General features: G+C 35.1%; 1 protein-coding gene across 1 annotated transcript in view; it reads right to left on the bottom strand.

Annotated features, from left to right (window-relative positions):
* MS3_00004447 (uncharacterized protein) overlaps positions 1–25814 on the bottom strand; it is a 176635-nt gene that overhangs the window by 134416 nt on the left and 16405 nt on the right. The window contains exons 3-11 of the mRNA XM_051212367.1: positions 24059–24181; positions 20080–20263; positions 16453–16761; positions 14015–14199; positions 10253–10482; positions 8993–9138; positions 6486–6714; positions 4948–5039; positions 162–340 (exon numbers count right to left, since the gene is read on the bottom strand). Of these exons, the coding sequence (XP_051072546.1) occupies positions 162–340; positions 4948–5039; positions 6486–6714; positions 8993–9138; positions 10253–10482; positions 14015–14199; positions 16453–16761; positions 20080–20263; positions 24059–24181 (1677 nt within the window). The remainder of the gene's footprint in view (positions 1–161; positions 341–4947; positions 5040–6485; positions 6715–8992; positions 9139–10252; positions 10483–14014; positions 14200–16452; positions 16762–20079; positions 20264–24058; positions 24182–25814) is intronic.

Genomic DNA, 25814 nt, shown 5'->3' with positions numbered 1-25814 from the left:
ATGAACAGAATTTCATTTACTTAAAATGACTTGGATAAAACATCCCTAAGTAACTAAATATTGTTAGATTAATGAATTCTTTAAATCGTTGCTCAACTTGAGAAACATTTCAAAATATTAAAATACTAATTACAGTGAGATTATTATTATTTTTTACATACAAAATATTCTTCAATCACTGTTATACGTTGATCATCATCAGTGGATATTGTAATTGGTACATCATTATATGCCCAAATAATTTTTGGTTTTGGTACTCCTTCTGAACGACAACTTAATACAAGTGAACTGCCTTCTTTAAATGTTACAATTTCTTCATCTGTATTCACAACAGGACGTGCTGTAATTTAAACGAAAAGAAAAAAATAAAACTAGGATTAATGAATTCAGTTGGTATAGTTGACTTGTATCTTCCTATTTTTATTTAGGACTGCAAGTGATCACTCTTATTGACATATGTGAATACATAAATATATCCAGGACGCGTGTTTCGTCCTATTTGGGACTCATCAATCGAATGTACCTGCATCTCAGAGTTGATATTTACTTCAGGACTCGAACCCAATACTGTTCACTTTAAATATCATAGCGTTATCCACTTAGATACTTAATCCTGATAGCCACGTGCTTGTGCAATGGGTTGAAGCTTAAATTCATTTGGTATTGTTTTACTTGAATCTTTCCATTGATGTTCAGGACTGTAATTGATCAGTCTCTTATTAGCATATATACATTCTGTGCGAACTGCCTCAATATTGCCTCAACTTTTACAGGCTTTTTTAGAAGCAAAGATGAAGAGATTCAGTTACATCCAGCTGACGAGTCCCAAATAGGACGAAACGCGCGTCCTGGATTCCACTACTTGTCACTATCCATACAAAAAAATTATGTACTGATCACTTAGTGATACAAAGACGAATGGATTTCACTAAATCGAACTTGGAAGTGGGTAGTATGATTATGTTTAGTACCTATTATTAGTCGAAATATGGTTAACGAATGAACTAACTGATAATCATTATGAGATATATTCGGTCTTCTGTGACTAACGACACTCTGATGTCGATTAATTACATTCGTAATCACTAATTCTGAATAGCTCTTGAATAGCATTACGTGGTCCCTTATCTTGTTTAGTTTATTCTATATTTTGTCTTTAAGTGTGTCACTTTATTAAGTCAGTATACGATATTCATTGACAAGTTGTTCTGTTTTTCAATATTCATTCATCTCGAAAAAATGTGCATTTCATAAGTGATGGTCCTCTTAACCTAGACAGTAAACAATTTGATAGAAACTATATAGAGACTTAGTAAAAACTAGTATGCTCTTATTAGTTATTTATACTGGGATGCGAATCTTAATCAATGTTGAACCATGATCTCAAACAGGATAGAACACAACACATTCATATATCATATCGATTCTTACACCACTGAGTAGTTTTTGAGTGCTTTATGTCAATTTACACCCGGCTAACAAGTCTCCAACACCAATAAAATCAGGAATGTTATTTTCATCTCTCATGGGACTGATCATGTGAATTTATTTGCACCAAAGTGTTTTTGTTCACTCTAAGACTTGAACGTAGTAGCTGTGGCATCAAACATGAGTCATTAAACGAGTTCTGAATAGAATTGATTATTCGATCTAGATTCAGCTGTTAGCCACAATTCAAATTTATTCATAACTCGTAAATATAACTAACATAATGACACACTGTTATGAATTTTAAGGTCTTTACTTATGATATGATTTATTCGCCAATCGAAATACAATTTATTCAATCTTAGTACTATACTAAACCTGTGGTGTGTGCTACTTATATTGATATAAGTAGTAAATGGTGTCAGTCGTGAACAAAATGTCTGGCAGCAGAGAGACAAGAGGATTGAACAGTAAAGAATGGAACCAGAATGCAATTTGTATGAAAATGCAAGAACAATCAAGTTTGAGTCATTTTGAGACAATTGGTGAACACTTTGCAAATTAAGCATTCACTTGGTGATTGTTAGATTTTATCAACAAGTCCTGTAATTTTATGTTAAATTCACTCGATTGTCCCCACTCGTGTTCTGTTCATTACAATAAGAAGCCTAACCTCCTTATCGTTCCCTTTTCCGTCTAGCCCTGCTTATTGGCTCCAGAACATTAATATCAGCTTCCATGATACGTATCATTTATTTCAAACACACTTGGTTTATATACCAACCAAAGAGACCACATCACACCATAAAAAAGAAAACAACATCTATACAAGATCAAGTCAAAAGGTGGTTTTGATTGTAAGAGACTGTAATCAATAAACTGAACATCACTTAAGAACGATAATTCTATAATAATAGTCTATAAATCAAGATATAGCTTATAATAAGAGGAACATAGATATACACAAGCTAGTTACTAACTAGTTATACAATAAGAATATATATATCGTATTAGTCCATTAATAGATCTCAGAAGTTACCCGTAATTTAATTAACAAAAAAAACGCATACATGGGTAACAAAGACTGATAATCAGCATTTCTCAACATCACGTAAAAGTAGATAAATAACCCCCCTCCCCTTACTAATATAATCAACTTAACTGTTATATGAATTACAAAAAAAAAGATTTGTAAATGTAAATCTCAATTGAAATAACAGTTGTTCATGTAATTAATCATCATTTACCCCTGAATTCTTATACTTTTCTATTGGATTATTTATTTTATTTATTTTAACACATAGATATTGATACAAGGAGGCACCAAATATATATGCGCCACACAAATCTCATTCGATATGTGTGAGGGCTGTGATACTGCCCGTGTGCCTAAACCGAACCAGGTGGTTTTCTTAGGGGGCCATTCCCCGAGCCTTCGACCTGAAGGTCTGATCCACAAGGCAGTGGAGCATCGTAAGCAGATACAGTCCCATGGAAGCCGGTGACCGATAATTGGTTCATACGCCATTTGTTCCCTCAGGATACTGGAGCCCATGTGCACCATTGGTTTGGAATCCGGTTAAAGCGCCGGACATTCGCTTTTCGTCCTCTCATTTTCGTAAACAACAGTAATGCCACGAGAAGGCAGTGAGTAGGACTTCCCTGGCAGAGGCTATATACGCGTGGCCATGTGAGAGTATTTTTCAAGGGAGAGTGGACTCTCCCCACTCTCGGCCGTACCAGGGCATTTTTTTGGGGGGTATCTTTTTGTTGTTGCCTGAATAAGCCAACTAATTATATATATATATGGTCAAGGAAGGATGAGAGAGGTTAGACAAATCGTTTTTATGTACCAATTACTTATTTATGTAATCTATTTACCCTTAAGCAATATTATGATTGTTTCATTTATAATTAACATTATTATTACATATTACATTTTGTAATTGTTATTATGTAATTATCGTTTTTTTCTTATTTCTCAATAAATCACTTGAATGAAGAAAAACAACATGGGGAGAAACATACTATACTTAGATCTAGAAACAAAACGGTATTTTTATTGAATAATTAATAGTATCATAACAAAGTAACTAGATTTAGCCCCTGACATTATTATTATTATTACTACTACTACTACTACTAGTAGTAGTATTAGTATTAGTATTAGTAGTAGTAGTAGTAGTAGTAGTAGTATAATAGTAGTAGTATATTACCATTGAAACAAATAATGTAACATATGTTAGTACAAAATCTAGGTTTATAGATATTTACTGCTTTAATAAATAATGAATAGAATGATAATAACAAGGATTATTAGTAATTCATTAGTGTTATTTCACAACTTTACATAATTCAGAGTGAGATAAACTTGGAATTTGTTATAAGGAAAGATAGATGGTGGCCAACAGTGGAATCCGGGACGCGCGTTTCGTCCTATTTGGAACTTGTCAGTTGGATGTACCTGTATCTTATAGTTGATGTTCACTTAGGGACTCGAATCCAGTACCGTTCGTCTCAAACGTCATCTCATTATCCACTTGGTTACTGAGTCCTGATAGCCACCTGCTTGTGCAATGGGATGAATTTTAATTCAATTGGTATTGTTTTGTATTAATCTTCCCATTGATGTTCAGGACTGCAATCGATCAGTCTCTTAACGTGATGGCGTTTGAAGCGGATGGCGCTGGGTTCGAGTTCCCGGGTAAACCTCAACTGTGAGGTACAGGTACATTCAACTGACGAGTCTAACATGGGACGAAACGCGAGTCCTAGATTTCACTGCTAACCACCATCCATCTTTGCTTATAATGCTTGTGAATTAAGGCAGCATCGAAGCAATCCACACAGTGTGCATAATATGCCGATAAGAGATTGATCAATTGCAGTTCTGAACATCACTGGGAAGATTCAAGTAAAAGAATACCAAGTGAATTACTTGGAATTTGTTGTTTGTTTGTTTTTCAAGTATCTACATTGTACTACAATATGAAATAAGCTATATTGCTCAAAGATGAAACAAGCTACATCTCATTTCATGCGTACGACTAATAGTAAAGTAAAATGAAAATGTCCAAGGGTGAAGTGTTGTTTATTTCAGCTCTATTTATTCTAATTTGCTCCAATTTGTAAATAAAACATTCTAAACAAATGAAAGCCATATGAACTGTGAATAATCCGAGATTTAACAAATAAAGATGGTATTCGTGAACTGACTGAATTCCAACTTAGCGTCATAAAAGGTAATGAGTTTTCTTCAGGACGGGAAAGTTGTCGGGCCAATTCCATTTCTGGAACTCTTAATCTGCAGACCACTGAGCCCGCATCTGACAATGTCAATGTCTAACTTCATTTAAGAGTTTCCAAGTCGACATGAATCCATGACGAAAAAAACTTTTAAATCACTTATATGTACACTAAAGTATAGAAGCAGATATAAAAGTATTTCCTGTACTGTTTTCTCTTAGATTTCACCCTTTTACTTTGTTATCTGAAATGCAATTTAACAAAAGTACTTACTGTGTATAATAAGGAATCCATCCGCTTCACTTATGCCACCTTTATGTTCAGCTTCACAAATATACTTGCCCGAATCGCTTTCAGTAGCAGACCTGTAAAATAAAAGAATTGAAAGGAATAAATAAAAGCAAAGGTATCAACATTCATAAGAATATACCGTGTAATTTAATCAACAGAGCATAGAATAAAGCTTCAAAATTAACTCGTTAGTTGTGTTCATGTATTCCTTTCAATTTCATATTGTGCAGTCAACTTACTTTTAAGAGCTACTTTTCCACATTTAACTTATGTACCAGAGTGAAGATCAACTCTGAGATGCAGGTACATCCAACTGCCGAGTCCCAAATAGAACGAAACGCGTGTCCTGGATTCCAATACTAGCCACTATCCATTTTTGCTTAGAATTTTTGTGTATTAAGGCAGCATCGAAGCAATACGCACAGTATGCACATATGCCAATAAGAGACTGATCAATTACAGTACTGAACATCAATGGGAAGATTCATTAAAGCAATATCAAGTGAATTTATATCAGTATTTGTTTTAAAGCTAAACTAATTGGAATTGTAACTCCGCCTGGAGCCCTTCTGGGGCTACTACCGGTTTCAAGCCCGGATAAAGGAGGAGGGTTGAGCATGGGGTATAAAACTAACTCCCTAAAAAAACGCTAACCAGAAAACGTTATTCAAACCATTTAAACTCTACCCTGGGAGTCAGAAGGTCTTCATTTAGAAGAGTTATGACACATAGTGAAAGCCGAGTTCCTTCGGAATTCACGAGACTGGTGCTCCTTCTGGCGAACAGAGCAACCATTTATTTAGGTAAATGGAATTCTCTTACTATGTGGGAGACTGGGAGAGTCTTCCGAATTGCTGCAAAAGTTTATACTCTCAACCAATTTTTTTTTCATTTTATGAATGAATATCTGTTATCTTACTAACGGTAATGACAATAATACTTCATACACATAGTTCCTTTTATTATACTTGAAGTTAACAAAAGCAGTAGTTTGAGCAAAATAACATAGGCGAGACTATAATTTATGGATGAAGCAATCATGTATAAGAAAACATAAATCGGATTTTGGTGCGAAAATTCATTCATCTATTTGGCTAAATAGAGTTTTGGTATTATAGATGATGTGCGTTCGTGATGAAACCCCTAAATGTAATTTCTAACCTTACACACCAACTGTAAATTATGATTTTAATACATCACACAGATTAATAATTCTTATTTGATCCTAGTTATTAGCTGGACATTTTCAAGAGGTCAGTCCAGAGTCGCTGATAAATTATAGTCTCACCATTGAACTGATTAGAGTAAGTAAGTAAGTAAGTAAGTAAGTAAGTAAGTAAGTAAGTAAGTAAGTAAGTGAGGAAGGAAGGAAGGAAGGAAGTATTATGTCTCGATGTGTCGACTTCAATAATTCGAATTCAATTGAATAGTAATAACGAACATTTTTAATTTTATGAATATTATTGGGTAAAATTATTCTTCTATTGTAAATTATATCAATATTATAATATATAACACACCTTATTGTTAATGTACTGGTGAATGCTGATGCTAAGCCACCTGCAGGTGTATCTTGATTCAATTTAATTGTATGACGACGTCCATTTTTTAATTCAAATCTTGGATCTAAACCACGATACCATTTTACTTCAATATTCTCATCTAAACTAAATATGTTACAAGTAATTATTGCATCTGTTCTAGGCTCAACACTTGCATTACGTGGTATTAAAACACGAGGAGGAGGTGCTGCAATAATAATAATGATAATAATAATAATAATAATAATAAACAATTTATAATTATCTTGTATAAAATGAAGTCGGATAGTTACATTTAAATATAGAAATAAAACTACTTAAATATAAGTAGTATATTTTGATAAATGAACAAAGGCTTCAACTTGAGCTGTTATCTCATTATTTTTTGTGATAAGACAATATTCTTTATCCATTTAGTTAAATTGTGTCTCGGCATTTTAACTGATGTCAATTCGTAATGAAAACCATTAAATCTAATTTTTATCCCTAACCATCAAATGTAAATAATAATCCTTATCTTTCACGCAGGTTTAAAACACTTATTTAGCCCTAATTAGTAGGTGAACATTCACAAGATCATTTTGGTGTCACTCAAAGGTTGTTCATAAATTATAGTTTCACCTGTGTTATTTTGTCCAAGTCTTCAGTTCAACGGAAGTATGCACCACAATTACAATTGGATCCCTGTCTATGATGCTCTAGTTCCTAACGTTTTTTTAACTTATTTATTTATTTGAACACATAAATATTGGTACAAGGGGGCACCAAATATATATGCGCCACACAAAAAAATGAGAGTGGGAAGAGGAAAAAGATGGTAAGATGTGTCTAAGAAAAAAAGAACAATAACGACCACAGATTAGTGTAATTTAGTGTAATAATAATAATAATAATAATGGGGGAAACGGAAAGGTACAATAAGAAGGATTCTTTCAGTTAAGAAAGACACAACCACTTTTTATGAAGAAAGTAAAAGTTTACAGCAGGATCGTCACTGGCTTCTGTTCTGAGCCATATCTGATAACGTCTCTAGACAGTGTTGCACTATTTCTAGGACCCCAACCAGGAAGTCGTGAAGGACTAACAGAAGCCAGCCCTTTGCAGCTTTCTTTCATACCACGACACCATGTCATACACTGACCACCTCTTCGCTTTTTCCAACCAGTCCCAGAGTTGACAAGTAATGCACGACGTGGAATTCTATGGGACAACATTCGTAGAACATGTCCAAGCCACCGAAGTCGGTGTTTCAAGATGGTGACATCAAGTGCATTATCGTCCCTCTGTACGAACACACGATGCCGAACCTGTGCATTACTAACATGATGTTTCCACCATCCACGGTGAGTACAGGATTAGAATCCTGCCAGTCTTGTAGAAGTACTTTGCACTTTGAAGGTGCAAAGCACATACCGTACTCAACTCGCATTGGCGAATAACGAAATCAAATAAGTCAAATACGAGAATGGATGTTTGAATACGTATATTTCATACAATTGTTGGCCATAACAGGCAATCAGTAAGACAGAGCGAAAAAAGAGAACGAAGCGAAATAACAAGCAATGGAGAAGTCGTGTGAGCTGACTCGATTTAATCAAGCGTTAACCTATATTGATAGTCGCACAAAAATAAGTTACAGACATGTAATGAATGAGATAAGAAGTGCCTACATCTATACGCTCATATCAAAACAGTCAAGGTTGACAAGTGAGTAATTAACAGGGTCAAAATATGGTTTAGGAAGAACGAATAAACTGATCTGTACGAATGTTAGGATAGACTGTGCGGGCTTAACATAGCAACCGACACTACACATTCTTTTACCATAAATTATTCTAGTTCTAAATTTTATCAAAACATAACATTGATATTCAGGTGAAGTAAAAGATCTCTACTCTTTCGACATAAGTATTTTGTAATGAATTATGCAGAAGGTAAGATATTACCTACAAGGAATGCTTCAAAATTTTGTGAATATGCTATTTTGTATGATAACCTTATAGTGTTTTATGCAACGAATTACTGATAAACAAATCCATGGTTTTTAGACAGAACATCCTGATTGACATCTCGAAGCTAAATAATCCATATGAATGATTACACTAACTGATCTCTTATCATTGATGTATATACTGGTTTTTAATCCTCTGTATCGATTTATAGTCGTGTTGTAATTCGGTCGGTACTAATGAATTAATAGTAAGGACTAGACAGGCCATGACATTGGTTATCACCCAATGTCGAATTGGCATAAATGTCTCATTCGTATAGAAGATTTGAATGGCTAAGTGGTAATGCCACTGAATACGACACAGTAATCCCAAGTAGACCATTAGATCTCTTATTGTTACATGTTTACTATGCTTATAAGCTTTAATTCGTACAAAAATCTAAGTCCACAATTTCCTAATGATTCCCACCATTCATGTATAATTATTGTAAAATCATCTAAATAAAAGTGTTTGTTTGCTCAAATATAAACTTACGCAATATATTCACAGATATTTCATCTTTATATTGACCTTCAATCTTTTTCTCATCATCAGTAACTGTAGGTATTACTTCTACTGAATAAATCCCATGTGATTCTTCATTGACATCAGTAATTGTATACAAAACATTAGTTGGGAAACTGAAGTATAATAATAATTGAATATAGAATTATCATTCTCTGAATTAGTTAATTTAAAACAACAGATTTCTATTTTATTCTACAAACATGTAAATATAACATAGACCTAACGTTGAAAGTGTGAAATTAAACCTCACATTAGGTGATATGTACATATTTCAATAGTTGAGATCATGAGTCATTTGAAGTTAGACTACTATGGAAAACCTGAAAGCACTGGATGGCTATTTCGTCCTATTGTGGGACTCCTCGGCAGTGCGCATTCACGATCCCGAAATATCCACAAAATCCCCTTCTGATATATATTATGTTCCTATAAGAACAGAGGAATCTATAATAAGTAAAGCTGACTTGAAAGGTTTAATACTTTTACTGGTAGTAAAGAGTTCCGAGTTAACGAATAAAACATTATGGTAGTATAAACTCAAGAATATTAGTAGCTGTTAAGGACCTTTTTCAATGACGTAAATAATTTAGTACAAATAAATTTTGTACTCTGTAGGTATTTTCTTCACTGAGTGGTGATCAATGTCATGTGTGTGGGGTCCTTCTTAGTGCAGGATGTCGATTGCGGCCCGGATGGCTCAATGGTAACGTCACTGACTGTGAATCTAGGTGACACGGAATCGAATCCGTAAGGGGGCATCAGTTCCCTTAAGATTACATGTACACCTTACTGACGAGTGCCAAGTGGCACGGAACCTAGGTCCCGGGTTTCCTGTCGACTACGTCTAACCACTATCTTATCTAAGTTATTTTCTTTTTTTGGAAATTTGTTATAACGAGTTAACTATTAATTCAATATGATTTCAAATTATCATAGGTCTTAATGCTAAAGCTATCTATTAAAAATGATGATATTATGTCATTTTATTGAAACAAAGATAAGTCCTAGTAAATCTACTTCAATAACTAAGCCTGGAGCCCTCCTGTTGCTACTCCCAGTCCCAAGCTCGAATAAAGGAGGAAGGTTGGGCATGGGGTTAGCGACCCCGTTCCGTAGAAAATTAAGTTACTAAGAACGTTAACCAGATCTACTTCAATGGAACTTTACTATGAAATAATTCATCATGATTACTTTTATTATATATACAGTAATATATAATATACTTACTTGTAAACTTTATTTTCATCATGATATCCTGTAATTGGTTGTTTATCTTTAAACCATTTTACTGTATATGGTATTTCACTTGTTACAGAACATGATAATTCTGCTGTAGCTCCTCTTCTAACATCAATTTGTGCTGGACATGTAACAACAATTTGTTGTGGTTGTCTAGAAGATAATGCTACTTTAGAACAACGTTGAAATGGATAACCTTGTCCATCACGTCCAGATACCTGTATCCATTGATATATACAATCATAAATGAGTGATGCAACATATGAAATAAGAAATATGAAAGAAAAAATATAGATATATGAAAGTAACTGAAATCGTAACAAGAGAAATAGTCGTACTGACTTTCTGAACAATCACATCTAGATTTCTGTGATATCTTAATAATACGTCTATAGAATAGAAGAGATGTGTCTATATATATACTTAATTCAGTTGGATTTATTCTTGTAAATCATCTTGAAAGATACATTCAATGTTATGAAGTTATTGTTGACTATATGTTTCCTGATTATTTCTTTATTCATCTACAATGTAAAGTGTTTTCTTGTATATCAATAAATGATTCACGATTAATGATTGTTATATACATAGAAGTAAAAGAAAAGTCTATCATAGAACAATAATAAATACATAGAACCAACTTTTACACCCTTTTTTTAAATAAGTCAATATATGTGGCATTTTCGAAAACGTCGTATACGATACTACTTCTAGTGATTTTGTAGTGTGTGCTACTTATATTGACATAAGTAGTAAATGATGTTAGTCGTGAACAAAAGGTCCGGCAGCAGAGAGACAAGAGGATTGAACAGTAAAGAATGGAACCAGAATGCAATTTGTATGAAAATGCAAGAACAATCAAGTTTGAGTCATTATGAGACAATTGATGGACATTTTGCAAATTACGTAATTACTTTATGATCTATTTTATTAACAAGTCCTGTAATTTTGTGTTAAATACATTCGATTGTCCCCACTGGTATTCCTGTTCGCTATACTATGTGTAAGATTTATGCGATCTATGTTATTAATGAATAATCATTATTTGATTGCCCAAATTCACTGTTCTAAATGTATCATGGATAAATTAATCCCAACTTTTTATTTTGCCTTAGCGTTTTTCTGGCGAGTTAGTTTTCTACGGGATGGGGTAACTAACCCCATACCCAACCCCCCTCCTTTATACGGGTTTGGTATCGACAGTAGTTCCAGAGGGGCTCCAGGCGGGCAGCATCATTGATGAACACGATGGATTTGATGCAGATGTGAAGGCGTGGATCGGCAAAGCAAGAGAAGCATATCTACAATTGAAGAACATCCGGAACTCAAAACAACTGTCTGTCAACCAACACCAAGATCAGAATTTTCAATACAAATGTCAAGACAGTTCTACTGTCTACTGGGGCAGAAACCTAGAGAACTACGAAAGCCATCATCCAGAAGATACAAGTTTTTACTAACAATAGTCTGCGCAAATACTTCGGATCCGTTGGCCGGACACTATTAGCAACAATCAACTATGGGAGAGAACAAACCAGATTTCAGTGGAGGAAGAAATGGGGAAGAATCTTTGGAAGTGGATAGGACACACGTTGAGGGGAGCACGGAACTGCGTCACAAGTCAGTCCCTCACCTGGAACTTTCAATGCCAAAGGAGGAGAGGAATACCAAAGAACACACTTTGTCGAGAAATGGAGACAGACATGAGAAAAATGAACGAAAATTGGATAGAACTATAAAGGAAGGAGTAGCACAGAGTGTGTTGGAGAATGCTGGTCAGCGGCCTATGCTCCATTGAGAGTAATAGGCGTAAGTGAGTAAGTAAGTTAGATTCTAACTAAACTGAAACCATCACGACAGTCAGGTTTACATGTAGAGCCACGCCCACAGCATTCGATCTGAAGGTCTAATCCACAGGGCAGTGGGGCGGCGTCAGGAGATGTAGTCCCATAATAGCCGGTGACCAACGATTGGTTCTGCTAGGTTTGAAGTTATCACGAGTTCAATTAATCTGTGAACGAAAACAAAGACTCAGTGACCAAAGACCGGTAAGCTAGCTATTTGATGCGTCCCAGCCCCGCTAACTAGAGAGATAAGTCCAAGCTTGGAATGTGAAAGTATATTCTGCAAACAGCCAGAAACGAGCGATCACACAGCGATCCACAAACACAATTCAAACGTATATATATCAATTATATGTGTATAGTCGATATTGCCATGGAAGTATTTTTAAACATTTAATCGATAAGAATAGTTTAGTTAATTAACAATTATACGGTAAAATATACGTATAGTATTGGTCCCCAAATGGATCCCAAAAATTACCACTCATTATTCTTATCGGGGCATAGCAGGTTCATACGCCATTCGTCCCTTCAGGATCCTGGAGTCCATGTACACCATTGTTTTGGAACCAGGCTTTTCCAACCGCCCTAGGTGGATCGTCCATATCCACCACCCCAGTTAAAGCACTGAACATTCGCTTTTAGTCCTCTCAATTTGGTAAATAACAGTAATGCCGCAAGGAGGCAGTTAATAGAACTTCCCTGGTAGAGGTTGTATACGCACGGTCATATGAGAGCATTTCGAGAGGAAGAGTTTACTCTCCCAACCCTTAGCCGTACCAGGGCATTTGGGGGCTTGTAAATGTATGTGAGGAACGTTTTGTTTTACCACTCATAACCAATGATGAATGTTAAAAATGTTTTAAATTTGCTGATAAATTTTAGTGAGTGAATTTTGGGAAGAAAACAATAATGTTACTATCAAATAACACTGGATAGGAGACAACGGAAACTAAGATGAATTCAGTAGGTTCAGATCAGTGTAAAAAGGAAAAATCACGGTGCTGCTATAGTGTTTGGTAAAAACCTATATGAATAAACATTAATACTTTACGTTGTATACAATTAATTAATGAATTTATTACGAAAACAGTCAAATAAATTGCGATCATGAAATGAATAATGTTAGACCATCGTTGAAAACCCGCAAACACCGGACAGCCATTTCTTCCTAGTATGGGACTCCTCAGCAGTGAGCATCCACAATCCTTCATGCAAAATTCGAACCAAAGATCTCCAGTCTCGCGCGCGAGCTCTTTAATAGACTCATGAACTCAACTATTACAATACTACAATCTCCACAAAAACCCCCTTCTCATAATAATCACCATGTGCTCACTAGTGAATGGCTTCAGGAGGTAATTCCTGGAATTCTAGTGAGAATCAGTGACCAGTGGAGTTCGACCAGGTCTGCTATGAGGTAGTAACTCACTGATGACAATAGTGAATGTGTCGCTCAATTACGTATATTGGTTGTAGTTAGACATTACCACCGCTGGATGCCGACTCAGTGGTTTAGACGTCAAGAGTTCATGCGCGAGAATGATAGGTTCTGGGTTTTAATCCCACATGCGGAATCATGAATGCTCACTGCTGAGGAGTCTCATACAAGAACGAAATGGTCGTCCAGTGCTTCCAGATTTTCTATAATGGTCTAGCTTCCATTGAATGAAGTTCTCAACTATTAAAATTATTAATAATATCCACAAAACCCCTTCTGATACTAATCTAGTTCTGGTTTGTTCAGTATAATAGAAGGACCTATTTTCTTGTTTGAAAAAAAACACAGCAATGATGATGATGACGATGAAATTCCTTCAATTGTTTTTTATCCGTTTTAAGAAAATATTTTTGTATTAGTGTTTGTTTTTTTCTATAAAAAGAATTTATTAGGATGAAAACCTACTTCAAGATAATAATGTCCAGTAATTGGTTCCATTGCTTGTTGACTAACATAAATTTGAAATGTTTCAGTTTGTTGTACAGGTAATCGTACAATTGATGAACCATTTGATCCACGCATATCAAAATGATCAATTTGTCCTGGTAGAAATCGTCCAGTCATATTAACCATAATGTAATTTTGAACACCTGTAGAAAAGTTTTGGAAGAAATATTCTTTAGAAAAGAAAAGATTTGAAAAATAAACGAGATTATATTTCACTGTGATTGATTTGACTGACACTAACTTCCTTACTTTGACTTCAGATAGAATGTTATTTCTTGATGGGGAATAATTAGGGATGTGGTATGTGTCCCAGTCACCTATGTTGATAAAGACTCATAGATTCATTAAATTTTTGTTAACATTATCTAGAACCCTACGTTTAACCTCAGTCGATTGTTTCACAAAGTAAAAGAGGTGTTTTGAAAACACTTATGATCAAATACTTATGGTCTAAATATAACTTCCAATTCCATAAGTCATGTTTCAGAGCCATAGAAAAACACACATGGAACTGCTACTGATAGGTTTGTGCAAATTTTTTAGATTATATGATGGTTTTCACCAAGTATCGATATTAGTTCATGTATCATCCAAAAAACACATCACTTTATATCTATTTTGTTCTACTTCAGGACTTATTAGAAGAGCATATACATAACCGGGCCAGGGATCGATTTCGGGATCCTCGAGATTCACTAAAAGCATATCACTTTATAACTAATGAATTGATCTATATTCTCTACTTTATTCTGTTCTATTTTGCTTAAAAAGCTTGTGACTTAAGGGAATATCGAGGCAATCCGCACAAGATGCACATATGCCAACAAGAGACTGATCAATTGCAGTCCTAAATAACAATAGGAAGATACAAGTAAAACAACATCAAGTGACTATAAATGAGTGTATTATTTTAGGAGGGTAGATAAAATCTTCATATTACCATCATTCTTTGTCTTCTTACCTGATTTGTATGAGTTACAGTTTCATTTAACATGTACTACTTGTCCATAATGGTATCGTTATTTACTATGGAAGAAGTTTATTTCATCGTTAGAATTTAAGATATAGTTTAATTGTCTAAACATTTCATTTTGATCAACTATAGTTACATGGGATTTATCTAATCCTACTAGGTAGGTATGTCTAAATAATCTTTTTTTACAAATTGAGAGATGATTTCAACAGATTAAACTTGTATTTTGTTAACCTTACAAGTTCAACATAATTTTCTATTGTACATGTATATCTTTTAACTAATCAGCAGTAAGATTAAGCAGAGATGGATGAATGGAGGTTAGCAATGGAATCCAGGCCGTGTGTTACATCCTATTTAGTACTCATTAGGTGGATATACCTGCATCTCAGAGTTGATGTTCATTCCATGACTTGAATCCAGTATCGTTCGCTTCAAAATCTATTACGTCATCCACTCAGCTACCGAGTCCATATAGTCACTAGCTTGTGAAATGGGTTGATGTTTAAATTCATTTTGTACCGGTTGTTTGAATCTTCATATTGATGTTTAGGACTGCAGTTGATCAATCTCTAATTGGAATATGTGTCTCCTGTACGGATTGCCTTGATACTGTCTTAATTCAAAAGCGAAGGATGCACAAAAAATCTTTATCTAAGATTTGATTTTAAAGACAACTTGAAGGATAACAATTTTCCTTATCGACTAAGAAGATTTACTAACAGGATGTTTAACTCTATGAAGTTACATGTTACCTACTCAACTAAATAAGTACTTACACAATTAATCAAAGATGAAATACCATTAATGAGCTCTTCCATATGCTTATATCAGTTTAACTTTTCTATCGGAGCTAGTTACATAAGCTTTATAGAGAAGGCTCTATCCTTGTTCATGATTTAGTTTATTATATTGGTTGTAGTTTGGTATCTTAAAACGAATCCTTCTTCTTATACCTTTCTTAAATGAGATTTCAATTTTATAATTGAGGTAATTTGAATTTTGCCTAATCAAATAGTTCATTGTTGTAATTTACTTATCCATACCTTATTTTGACCATTTTAGTACAACGATTATGAATTTATATTTACTTGGTGTTGTTTTACTTGTATCTTCCTATTGTTATTTAGGACTGCAATTGATCAGTCTCCTGTTGGCATATGTGCATCATGTGAGTATTACCTCGATATTGCCTGAAGTCACAAGCATTCTAATCAAAGATCGATAGTGGCTAGCAGTGGATTCCTGGACGCGCTTTTCGTTCTATGTAGGACTCGTCAGCTGGATGTACCTATATCTTAGAGTTGTTGTTCACTCAGGGCTTCGAACCCAACACCGTTCACTCAACTATGCCATAATTCAAATAATAAAAAAAAACGAAACAAAGAACAAAGATAAAGATGAATTATTCAAACAATCAAACCTGCAATCGGTTGTGTTGATGCACCATAATTATACAATTTTGGTGTTGTTGAAAAACCTTGCAAAAAATCAACATCACTTATACCAGAAACTCGAACAGAAATCCATCGTTCACGTTGTAAATTACTATCATTATTAATATTATTATTATCGTTATTCATATCCATTGTTTCCGAATCAGTTTCTTCTGTATCAATGCCAACTTCTAATGTCCACTGACCTGGTTTAGGTCGATCAATTGATCCGACAAATACAGATTTTACAGCTTTCATTAATTGTTTTAGACCATCTTCTTTATCAATTAATTTTCCTGATTAGAAAATTAAAAACATTGAGGAAAAAAATGAATTAAAATAAACCATAATTGTAACTGCATCATGAGACAAGCGCTAACTTGGAATCCTGAAGAGAAATGGAAAAGAGGAAGGTCAAAGAACACGTTACGTCGGGAAATAGAAGCAGATAGGAAAAGGATGAATAACAACTGGAAAGAGGTTGAAGGGATTTCCCAGGACATAGTTGGGTGGAGAGTGCCAATGCTCCTCCATGAGGGGTAACAGGCTTAAGTAGTAGTAGTAGTAGTAGTAGTAGTAGTAGTAGTAGTAGTAGTAGTAGTAGTAGTGGTAGTAGTAGTAGTAGTAGTAGTACTAGTATGACTCAAACTAACAGTGTTTTCTAATTATACAATAAAACCTAACAAATCATGAAGGGGTTTGCATTAAAATCCGTCTTGTTTACCAACCGCTTGTTACCATTCAGTGAAATGACAATTATTCAATTTACAATTATTATAAATAAAATATTCTACTGAATATATTAACAATTTCTAGAATCTACTCAAAGTAAAGCTCTACAGAAATATGTTAGCCCAAGTTCCTTTACCACGTGAACACATTAGAACGGCGGACGTTATGTAATAGAAATAATAGTGAAAAGGATTAAAAAGTAATTATACAGTTCGAGAAAGTAAAATAAAAAGTCTGTATGAAGGAATACTGGAACTGAGAACCTGTGTTGTTATGAACGATTCTATATGATGTCACCCGATTCCTGATTGTGTTGATCATGTGTACTCAAGTCAGGTTGTTTTCATTTAACAATATTAGATCAGACCAACAATGACTTCATGGACTGATGTTACTCCATCGTTTGGCGGCCTCTATTATCCATTTTCCTATTAGTAGTAGTATTTTTTATTCATGTATTGACTATCACAAATATTTGAGATATAAATTAAAAAGGTTTCACTAAGAATAAATCAACATTTAGTACATCGGAAATGTTCACATGAATCATTTGTATACAACTACGACTAACTAATCCGATCTTCAAGGTCAAAGGAAAAGAAGAAGACCAACGAACAAATTACGTCGAGAAATGGAGACAGACATGAGAAGAATGAACAAAAATTGGATAGACCTGGAAAGGAAGGCCCAGGACAGAGTGCGTTGGAGAGTGCTAGTCGGCAGCCTATGTTCCATTAGGAATAACAGGCGTAAGTAGGTAAGGAAGTAATTTTGTGATAGACCCTTATGTGAGGTAGTTCTTTTTTCTACATTCAGCATGGATTATTTTCTTTAGTAAATAGGAAATTTACATCGAAACTTTCTTAGTTGTTAACTTCTACTCACCAAAAATGTCAAAATTCACCAATATTGGCATAAGTTGATATACAGAATTTTTCGAAGCTTAAATTAATTAGTCTAATAGATTGAATACTTAAAGAGAACCAATTGTTATTGAATAGTTGTTTTACCAGACTTTTCACCATTTAAGCAATATGCACCCATACAGATTGACAAGGATTTAAACTAAGATTTTCATGGAGTTTTGTTCTCTAAGTTGGATAGTTTGGTCGTGGAACTTTCATTGTTCTTCTGAACGACATCATCAGCACAAACTTCAGGTATAAATGCAGTGAACAAACCATCCAGTCCAGATAACAAAACTCCATCCAAATCATCCACACGAGCTACAAATCTTCTGCATCATCTCACTAATATTTTCAGATTTTGTAGTGTTTGTTATCATTAGTTAGTTGTTTTAGAATCTACTAATTTATAATCCTAACTCCGCCTGGAGCTCCCCTGAGGTTACTGACGGTTCTAAGCCCGGATAAAGGAGGAGGGTTGAGCATGGGGTATAAAACTAACTCCCTAAAAAACGCTAACCAGAAAACATTATTCAAACCATTTAAACTCTACCCTGGGAGTCAGAAGGTCTTCATTTAGAAGAGTTATGACACATAGTGAAAGCCGAGTTCCTTCGGAATTCACGAGACTGGTGCTCCTTCTGGCGAACAGAGCAACCATTTATTTAGGTAAATGGAATTCTCTTACTATGTGGGAGACTGGGAGAGTCTTCCGAATTGCTGCAAAAGTTTATACTCTCAACCAATTTTTTTTTCATTTTATGAATGAATATCTGTTATCTTACTAACGGTAATGACAATAATACTTCATACACATAGTTCCTTTTATTATACTTGAAGTTAACAAAAGCAGTAGTTTGAGCAAAATAACATAGGCGAGACTATAATTTATGGATGAAGCAATCATGTATAAGAAAACATAAATCGGATTTTGGTGCAAAATTCACTCATCTATATGGCTAAATAGAGTTTTGGTATTATAGATGATGTGCGTTCGTGATGAAACCCGTAAATCTAATTCCTAACCTTAAACACCAAATGTAAACCATAATTCTGATTCCTCACACAATCTTATAACCCTCTTTTGGTCCTAGTTTTTAGGTGGACACTCTCAAGGTCAGTCCAGCGTCAATGATAAGTTATAATCTCATCTCGACACCATCAGCACAAACTTCAGATAGAAGTGAAGTGTTCGAATTTCTCCATATGCGTTTCACAGCTTGTTCTGTACAGCTGTACAGCTGTTCTATCGTTCAGAAGAACGATGAAAGCTCCATGATCAAACCTTCCAGCTCAGAGAACAAAACTCCATCAGAAAAAATTACAAGTTGTATTTACAACTGATTGGTTACTGGGTGGTGATTAATAACCTGTATGTCAGGTTTTTCTGTTATGCCCCGATAAGAATAATGAGTGGTAATTTTTGGGATCCATTTGGGGACCAATACTATACGTATATTTTACCGTATAATTGTTAATTAACTAAACTATTCTTATCGATTAAATGTTTAAAAATACTTCCATGGCAATATCGACTATACACATATAATTGATATATATACGTTTGAATTGTGTTTGTGGATCGCTGTGTGATCGCTCGTTTCTGGCTGTTTGCAGAATATACTTTCACATTCCAAGCTTGGACTTATCTCTCTAGTTAGCGGGGCTGGGACGCATCAAATAGCTAGCTTACCGGTCTTTGGTCACTGAGTCTTTGTTTTCGTTCACAGATTAATTGAACTCGTGATAGCTTCAACTCTAACACTTTCTTAGTGCAGATCAAATCCTATCTACCAAGTTGCAATTTGGCCACTAGTCTAAATGACTCGAGATTGCGTGCACTTTGGTAGTTGATTATCTCTTTCCAACATTTTATCACAAGTTGTAAGTAGTTGAAGAAAATCTAACTGAATATAAATAATAATAATAATAATAATAATAATAATAATAATAATAATAACAATAGATTAGTATTACCTTCAGGATTACGAATTTTTACATTAATTGCACGATCACGTTGATGATTTGTTACTTGTATAGTTAATTGTGATAAATGAGAATCGACTGGGAAACTATAAGTTTTTGATTCGGTATTCAATGTATCTTGTTGAAGTATATGTACTTTACGTGCTTCAACAGCAGCTTCAACCACTTGCATAAACTAGAATATAAAAGTGTTTTTTTATTGATGGTACATTCATCATAAGTACATTTATTTACATTGTATGATGGTTGAATAAGATTACAATGGCTAACAAAGTACAATTTTACAATTTACATACTAAGGACAATTATCCGTATTACTAAAGTTTGATAATTCTCACTTTTTGGACTACCCAATAATGATTACTTACTTACTTACGCCTGTTACTCCTAATGGAGCTTAGGCCACCGACCAGTATTCTCTAAACTACTCTGTCCTGGGCCTTCTTTTCTAGTTCCATCCAATTCTTGTTCATTTTTCTCATGTCTATTTCCATTTCTCGGCTTAATGTGTTCTTTGGTTTTCCTCTTTTCCTTTGGCCTTGAGTATTCCATGTGAGGGCCTGCCTTGTGATGCAGTTGGGCGCTTTCCTCAATGTGTGTCCTATCCACTTCCACCGCTTTTTCCTGATTTCTTCCTCCGCTGGGATCTGGTTTGTTCTTTCCCACAGTTGGTTGTTGCTAATAGTGTCCGGTCAATAATGATTAATAGAATATATTTACATCTGTCAAAGTATATACAGTATGAAGTTCGTTTTTTTAATTTTTATTTCCCGATTACATAAGCTAATAACTATCGGGACTCAGTAGTTCAGTGATTAACCCTTTTACTTACTACTTATTTACTTACTTACTTCATTACCTGACAAAAGATGGTAGTTCGAAATGGGGTAAACACGATACCATTTATTATTGATCTTATTTGTTTAAATTTATCAGACAGTCATCTTCACAAGTACATGGCCAATAGTTATTACAGTATTAAAAGTTTTGTTTTACAGTATTTATTCCTGAACCAAACAAGATCATAAGAACGCTAAAATAAATAGAGAATTAGTATTATTACTGTTATAACTTGTGGCCTATCTGCCCTGTTAATGTATAACGTGATGATACTGCCGATTAGAGAACAGTGAATTATCGATCGGACCAATGACGTACAAAAAAAGTACGAGCAGTCTAGAGTCCTTATCGGTCCTGCTTCCTGGCTAGCCCTAACTGCCTGTTGAGTCCAGAACACCAATCTCAGCCTCTACGATATGAATCATTCATTTCAAACATACTGGATTTATATACTAACCAAACAGACCACATCGTATCATAAAATAAGAAACAACATTTGTACAAGATTTAGCCAAATGTGGCTGTGAATGTGGGAGGTAGTCTTTGATAGACCGTGTATAACTCAAGAATGGTAAATCGTATAATAATAGTTCATTGGTCAAAATAAAGCTTATTGTGCTGTGTGCTACCTATATTGACATAAGTAGTATATGACGTTAGTCGTGAACAGAAGGTCTGGCAGCAGAGAGATAAGAGGACAGAACAATAACAAGTGGAAACACAGTATTGGTCCAGAAATAGATTCCAACAGTTACCTTCATTATTCTCATCGGGATGTAACAATTATTTCTATTTCTATTTTATTTAGTTCAATCTTCATTTTGATAGGCATTCCACTCTTTATCGGTTCACAATTGATTGACCACTGGGTGGTGGGTGAGCAATGTCATGTGTGTTAGGTCCTTTTTAGTGCAGATCGATTGCTATCGACCACTACAGGAAGTCTTTCACGGCTCGGACAGCTCAGTGATAATGTCTCTGACTGTGAAACTGTGTGACACGGGATCACATCTGTCAGGGAACACCAGTTCCCTCAAGGCTATATGCGCATCTTGCTGATGAGTGACAAGTAGCACGAAACCCGGGTCCAGGGTTTCCTGTTGACTACCTCCAACCATCATCTTAACTCTTGATCGGTTTTACATCCTACTTGTGTTGACAGACATAATTAGCATACACTACAATACAACATTATTTACTTTAACTTGACAAAATTTATCTCATTTAGTAAAAATGCTCATCTATTTCAAAAGTTTTAGGAACCAATTTTAATTCATCTCATTCAAATTACATTATCTGAAAAATGTAATAGAAATCCACTACTTCACTTAAAGTATCTTAATATTATGCATATGAGATAGCGTATGTAAAGAAGTTTGTTTACTTAAACCTATTGACACTGTTTATCTTACATAATTTATTGGGAGCAAACTTAAAAACATCAAGAATCATTATGTAATCTATTTAAGAATAGATGTATATTGATCTAGAATTCAAGGTTTGTAATGTGAACGAAATCTTAGGGATACATTTGGTAAGTTCATAACAAAAAACAATCCACTCAGACACATTACGATTATCTTACACTAGAAAAAAATATGTTTTATTTATTTAGTGATATGATGTAGAGTGGATAGAACTAGAAATGAAGACCCAGGACAGAGTGAGTTGAAGAATGCTGGTCGGCGGTAATGACTATGACTCTCTTAAGGTAGTCAAATGCCTCGTCATCTTTTGCCTCGTGACTCGTCATATATTTGGGCCTTTCGGGTGTTATGGTTGCGTGACGACTACCTCTTCGTGGTTCCCGCTAGTAGTGTGGTATCTATTTGATGGTGTGGCCAAAGTGTCGTCGAGACCTTCGGGTCTCCAGTTGGGCTGTTGTGCGCCTGTTAAGGTGCCCGGTATAGTAATATGTAGCGGGTGCGCACGGCCACATCTGACTTCTACCCATCTTGCACTGGTTCATCTGGGCTAGTGTGGTGGGGAGGCTCAGTCTAGGTTGGCTTTAGCTGTTGACCTGGCCACGTGAAATCATCCTTATGGTAACATGTGTGCCCTGAAGGAACCTACCGTAGCTGAAACTGATCCTTTGGCTGGCGGTCATTTGCTGCTAGTTAACGCATGGCTTCGGTGGCCCGGTAACCCAGATGTGGCTCCGGGATCGGCCAGATAAAGCCCGCCCTGCTGACGTTGAAGATTGAGGTGTGGGTAGTGGCGTGGATGGTAGGGACCGAGTTAATCTATAAGGTGTCTATTTGGAGGTGTTTCAGTATGTAGTGGCTGACTGGATTTCCAAATTTCCCTACTGGTGTTCGTGTTCACTACACAGATACATGTGCAGCTCTAGTAACTGGTGAACATCGTCTAGCATTTGTTTGTTCGGAAAAAAACCATCAATGGGAAATTAATTTTTAATAGTTGAATTTATGAGTCAATTAAAGCTAGACTACCATCGAAAATCTGGAAGCACTGGATGGCTGTTTCGTCCTAGTATGGGACTCCTCAGCAATGCGCATCCAATTAATTTTAGGAACAACCAATCACATTTTACCTCATAAATTTCAATCTAGACCGCAATTACCATAAAATACAAAAGATATAAATTCACTTGGTATTGTTTACTTGAATATTCTCATTCATGTTTAGGACTGCGATTGATCTGTCTCTTATTGATATATGTACATCTCGTGTGGATGTCTTGATAGGGCCTTAGGTTACAAGTATTATCTATCTTTGCTTATAATGCTTATGATTTAAGGTAGTATCAAGGGAATACGTACAGGATGCACATATGCTATTAAGAGACTGATCAATTGCAGTCCTAAACATCAATGTGAACATTCAAACAACCGGTATAAAATGAATTTAAACTTTACCCCATTTCACAAACTAATGGCTATCATGACTCAGTAACGAAGTGAATAACACAATGGCGTTTTAAGCGAAAGTCTTGGAGTGAACATCAACTCTGAAATGCAGATATATCAAGTTGATGAGTCCCAGATAAGACGAAACACGCGTCCTGGATTCCACTGTTAGCCACTATCCATCTTTGTTTATATAGAAGATATAATTTCAACAGGAAAATGATAATGAAAATATCGGGAAGAAATTATCATTCACTCACTTCATTAACCTGACCTTTACCAATAATATAAAGTTGACCAGAGCTAACTGTAGCAATTTGACGATATGCTTCAAAACCAGGTTCATCCGTTGTATTACAAAATCCAGTTAGAACAAATACAACCTTAATTATAAATAATAATAGTAAATTGTAACTGAAATATTGTTGCGAATGTTTAAAATTTTATTTGAAATACATTTATAGGAGAGAATAATAAATCACTTCGCTATTCAGTGTCTGTTTTATGTAATTACTTACTTTCTTACGCCTGTTACCCCTTCTGGAGGAGCATAGGCCGCCCACTAACTGTTTTATTTAGTTACTATGGAAGAAAGTACAAATAATAATCACGAATACAAAATGAGTAGTGCTAAAGTAAAAATCAGCTGCTGCTGTAAATGTACATACATAGCGTTAATAGTGATCAAACTCAAACTGTTTATATCTGGAAGTGTACACTATACTTTCGTGTCAATGAGCTAAAATCATCTGAACAACATGCACAACATTATCAAGTGTAAAATTTCAGTTAAAACTCTCAATAAATACTGTTGATGAGTAACTAATACACTTGTAATTTCATCTACCAAACAGAATCGATCACATAGCCAGTCAGGCATTAGCAACCAAGATCCTGGGATATTTGTACATTGATTCAAGTTGCCACACTGCATAAGCTCAATATGAGGTCAGAATAACAGAAGCAATAGCTGTTGAGTCGGCTTTCGGAGAACTTCAACGGAGCCTCCAGAGGCACAAAAGAAGCCGAAGAGTCCTAGCCAATCAGAGTATGATGGAACATTCTAGAATTCCAACGTGGCGTGCTACTGTTGGTCGGTAGCATAATATGTCGTTAACGGATTGGCTGAAATATGATGTTGATTTAACAGACGCCAACATTTATAAATACCCATGATTTTCTGTACAAAAATGAATCTTGGGATAAAGTGTTTTCTCTCATACTTACGTCTTCTCTCTGGTGTTCAAGTCGCTGTGTAGTTCTAGCGTGCGGGTCATCGGAATAGCTTAGGAAGTAAATATAGCGTTCAATCGACAAGACTTATCAATAGCAATATCAGTAACAGTGGAGAAGATTAGATGTAGACAGTATGATATAAGAAAATACAAATTTATGGAATAAAAAAGTACTCAGATAATTTTGTCACTCTAGATCTAAGGGGAGTGTATATCTGTGCCATTATGAACGATTCCAGCCTCTTCACTAGTTGTTTATGGTAGTCACAAAGATCCAAATGAAGTAGTCTACATCTATCGACATGGCTCATTTTAACAGTCAATCACTTGATGGACGTCTTGGTTTGGCCACCCCTACATTTTTCTCAGTATACTCTCACAACAATCATTATCATGTATCAAGGTAGATGGTAGTTAGTCATATCAAGAGTATATACGAAATCAACTTAATGAGAGTATTTCAAAAGATCATTATCGTTCACTACTTATTGAGGGCAATTTATGGAAGGTTGATTATGAATACAGTGGTCTAGAGTGCTGTTAGAGGTATGAGGGCGGTTATCACTTCCCGGTTGCTCACACCGTGGACGGGTTGTTCTGGCGGTACCTGTCTTCCCTTTAACTAAAAGATTAAAATCGCTTCATATCTTTCTTTCTATGAACTAACTCTTTCTTCCTGTACTATGCCCTTATATACAATCTTTCTTTTATATATTACTACCATTGAATTAACTACTTCTATGAATCTAGTGTTCATCTTGTTGTGTTAATGAGGTATGGC

This window comes from Schistosoma haematobium, chromosome ZW (genome assembly GCF_000699445.3).
Source record: "Schistosoma haematobium chromosome ZW, whole genome shotgun sequence".
Lineage (NCBI taxonomy): Eukaryota > Metazoa > Platyhelminthes > Trematoda > Strigeidida > Schistosomatidae > Schistosoma > Schistosoma haematobium.
Note: the sequence above shows the minus strand (reverse complement) of the source record. Positions and strands in the feature narration are given on the sequence as shown.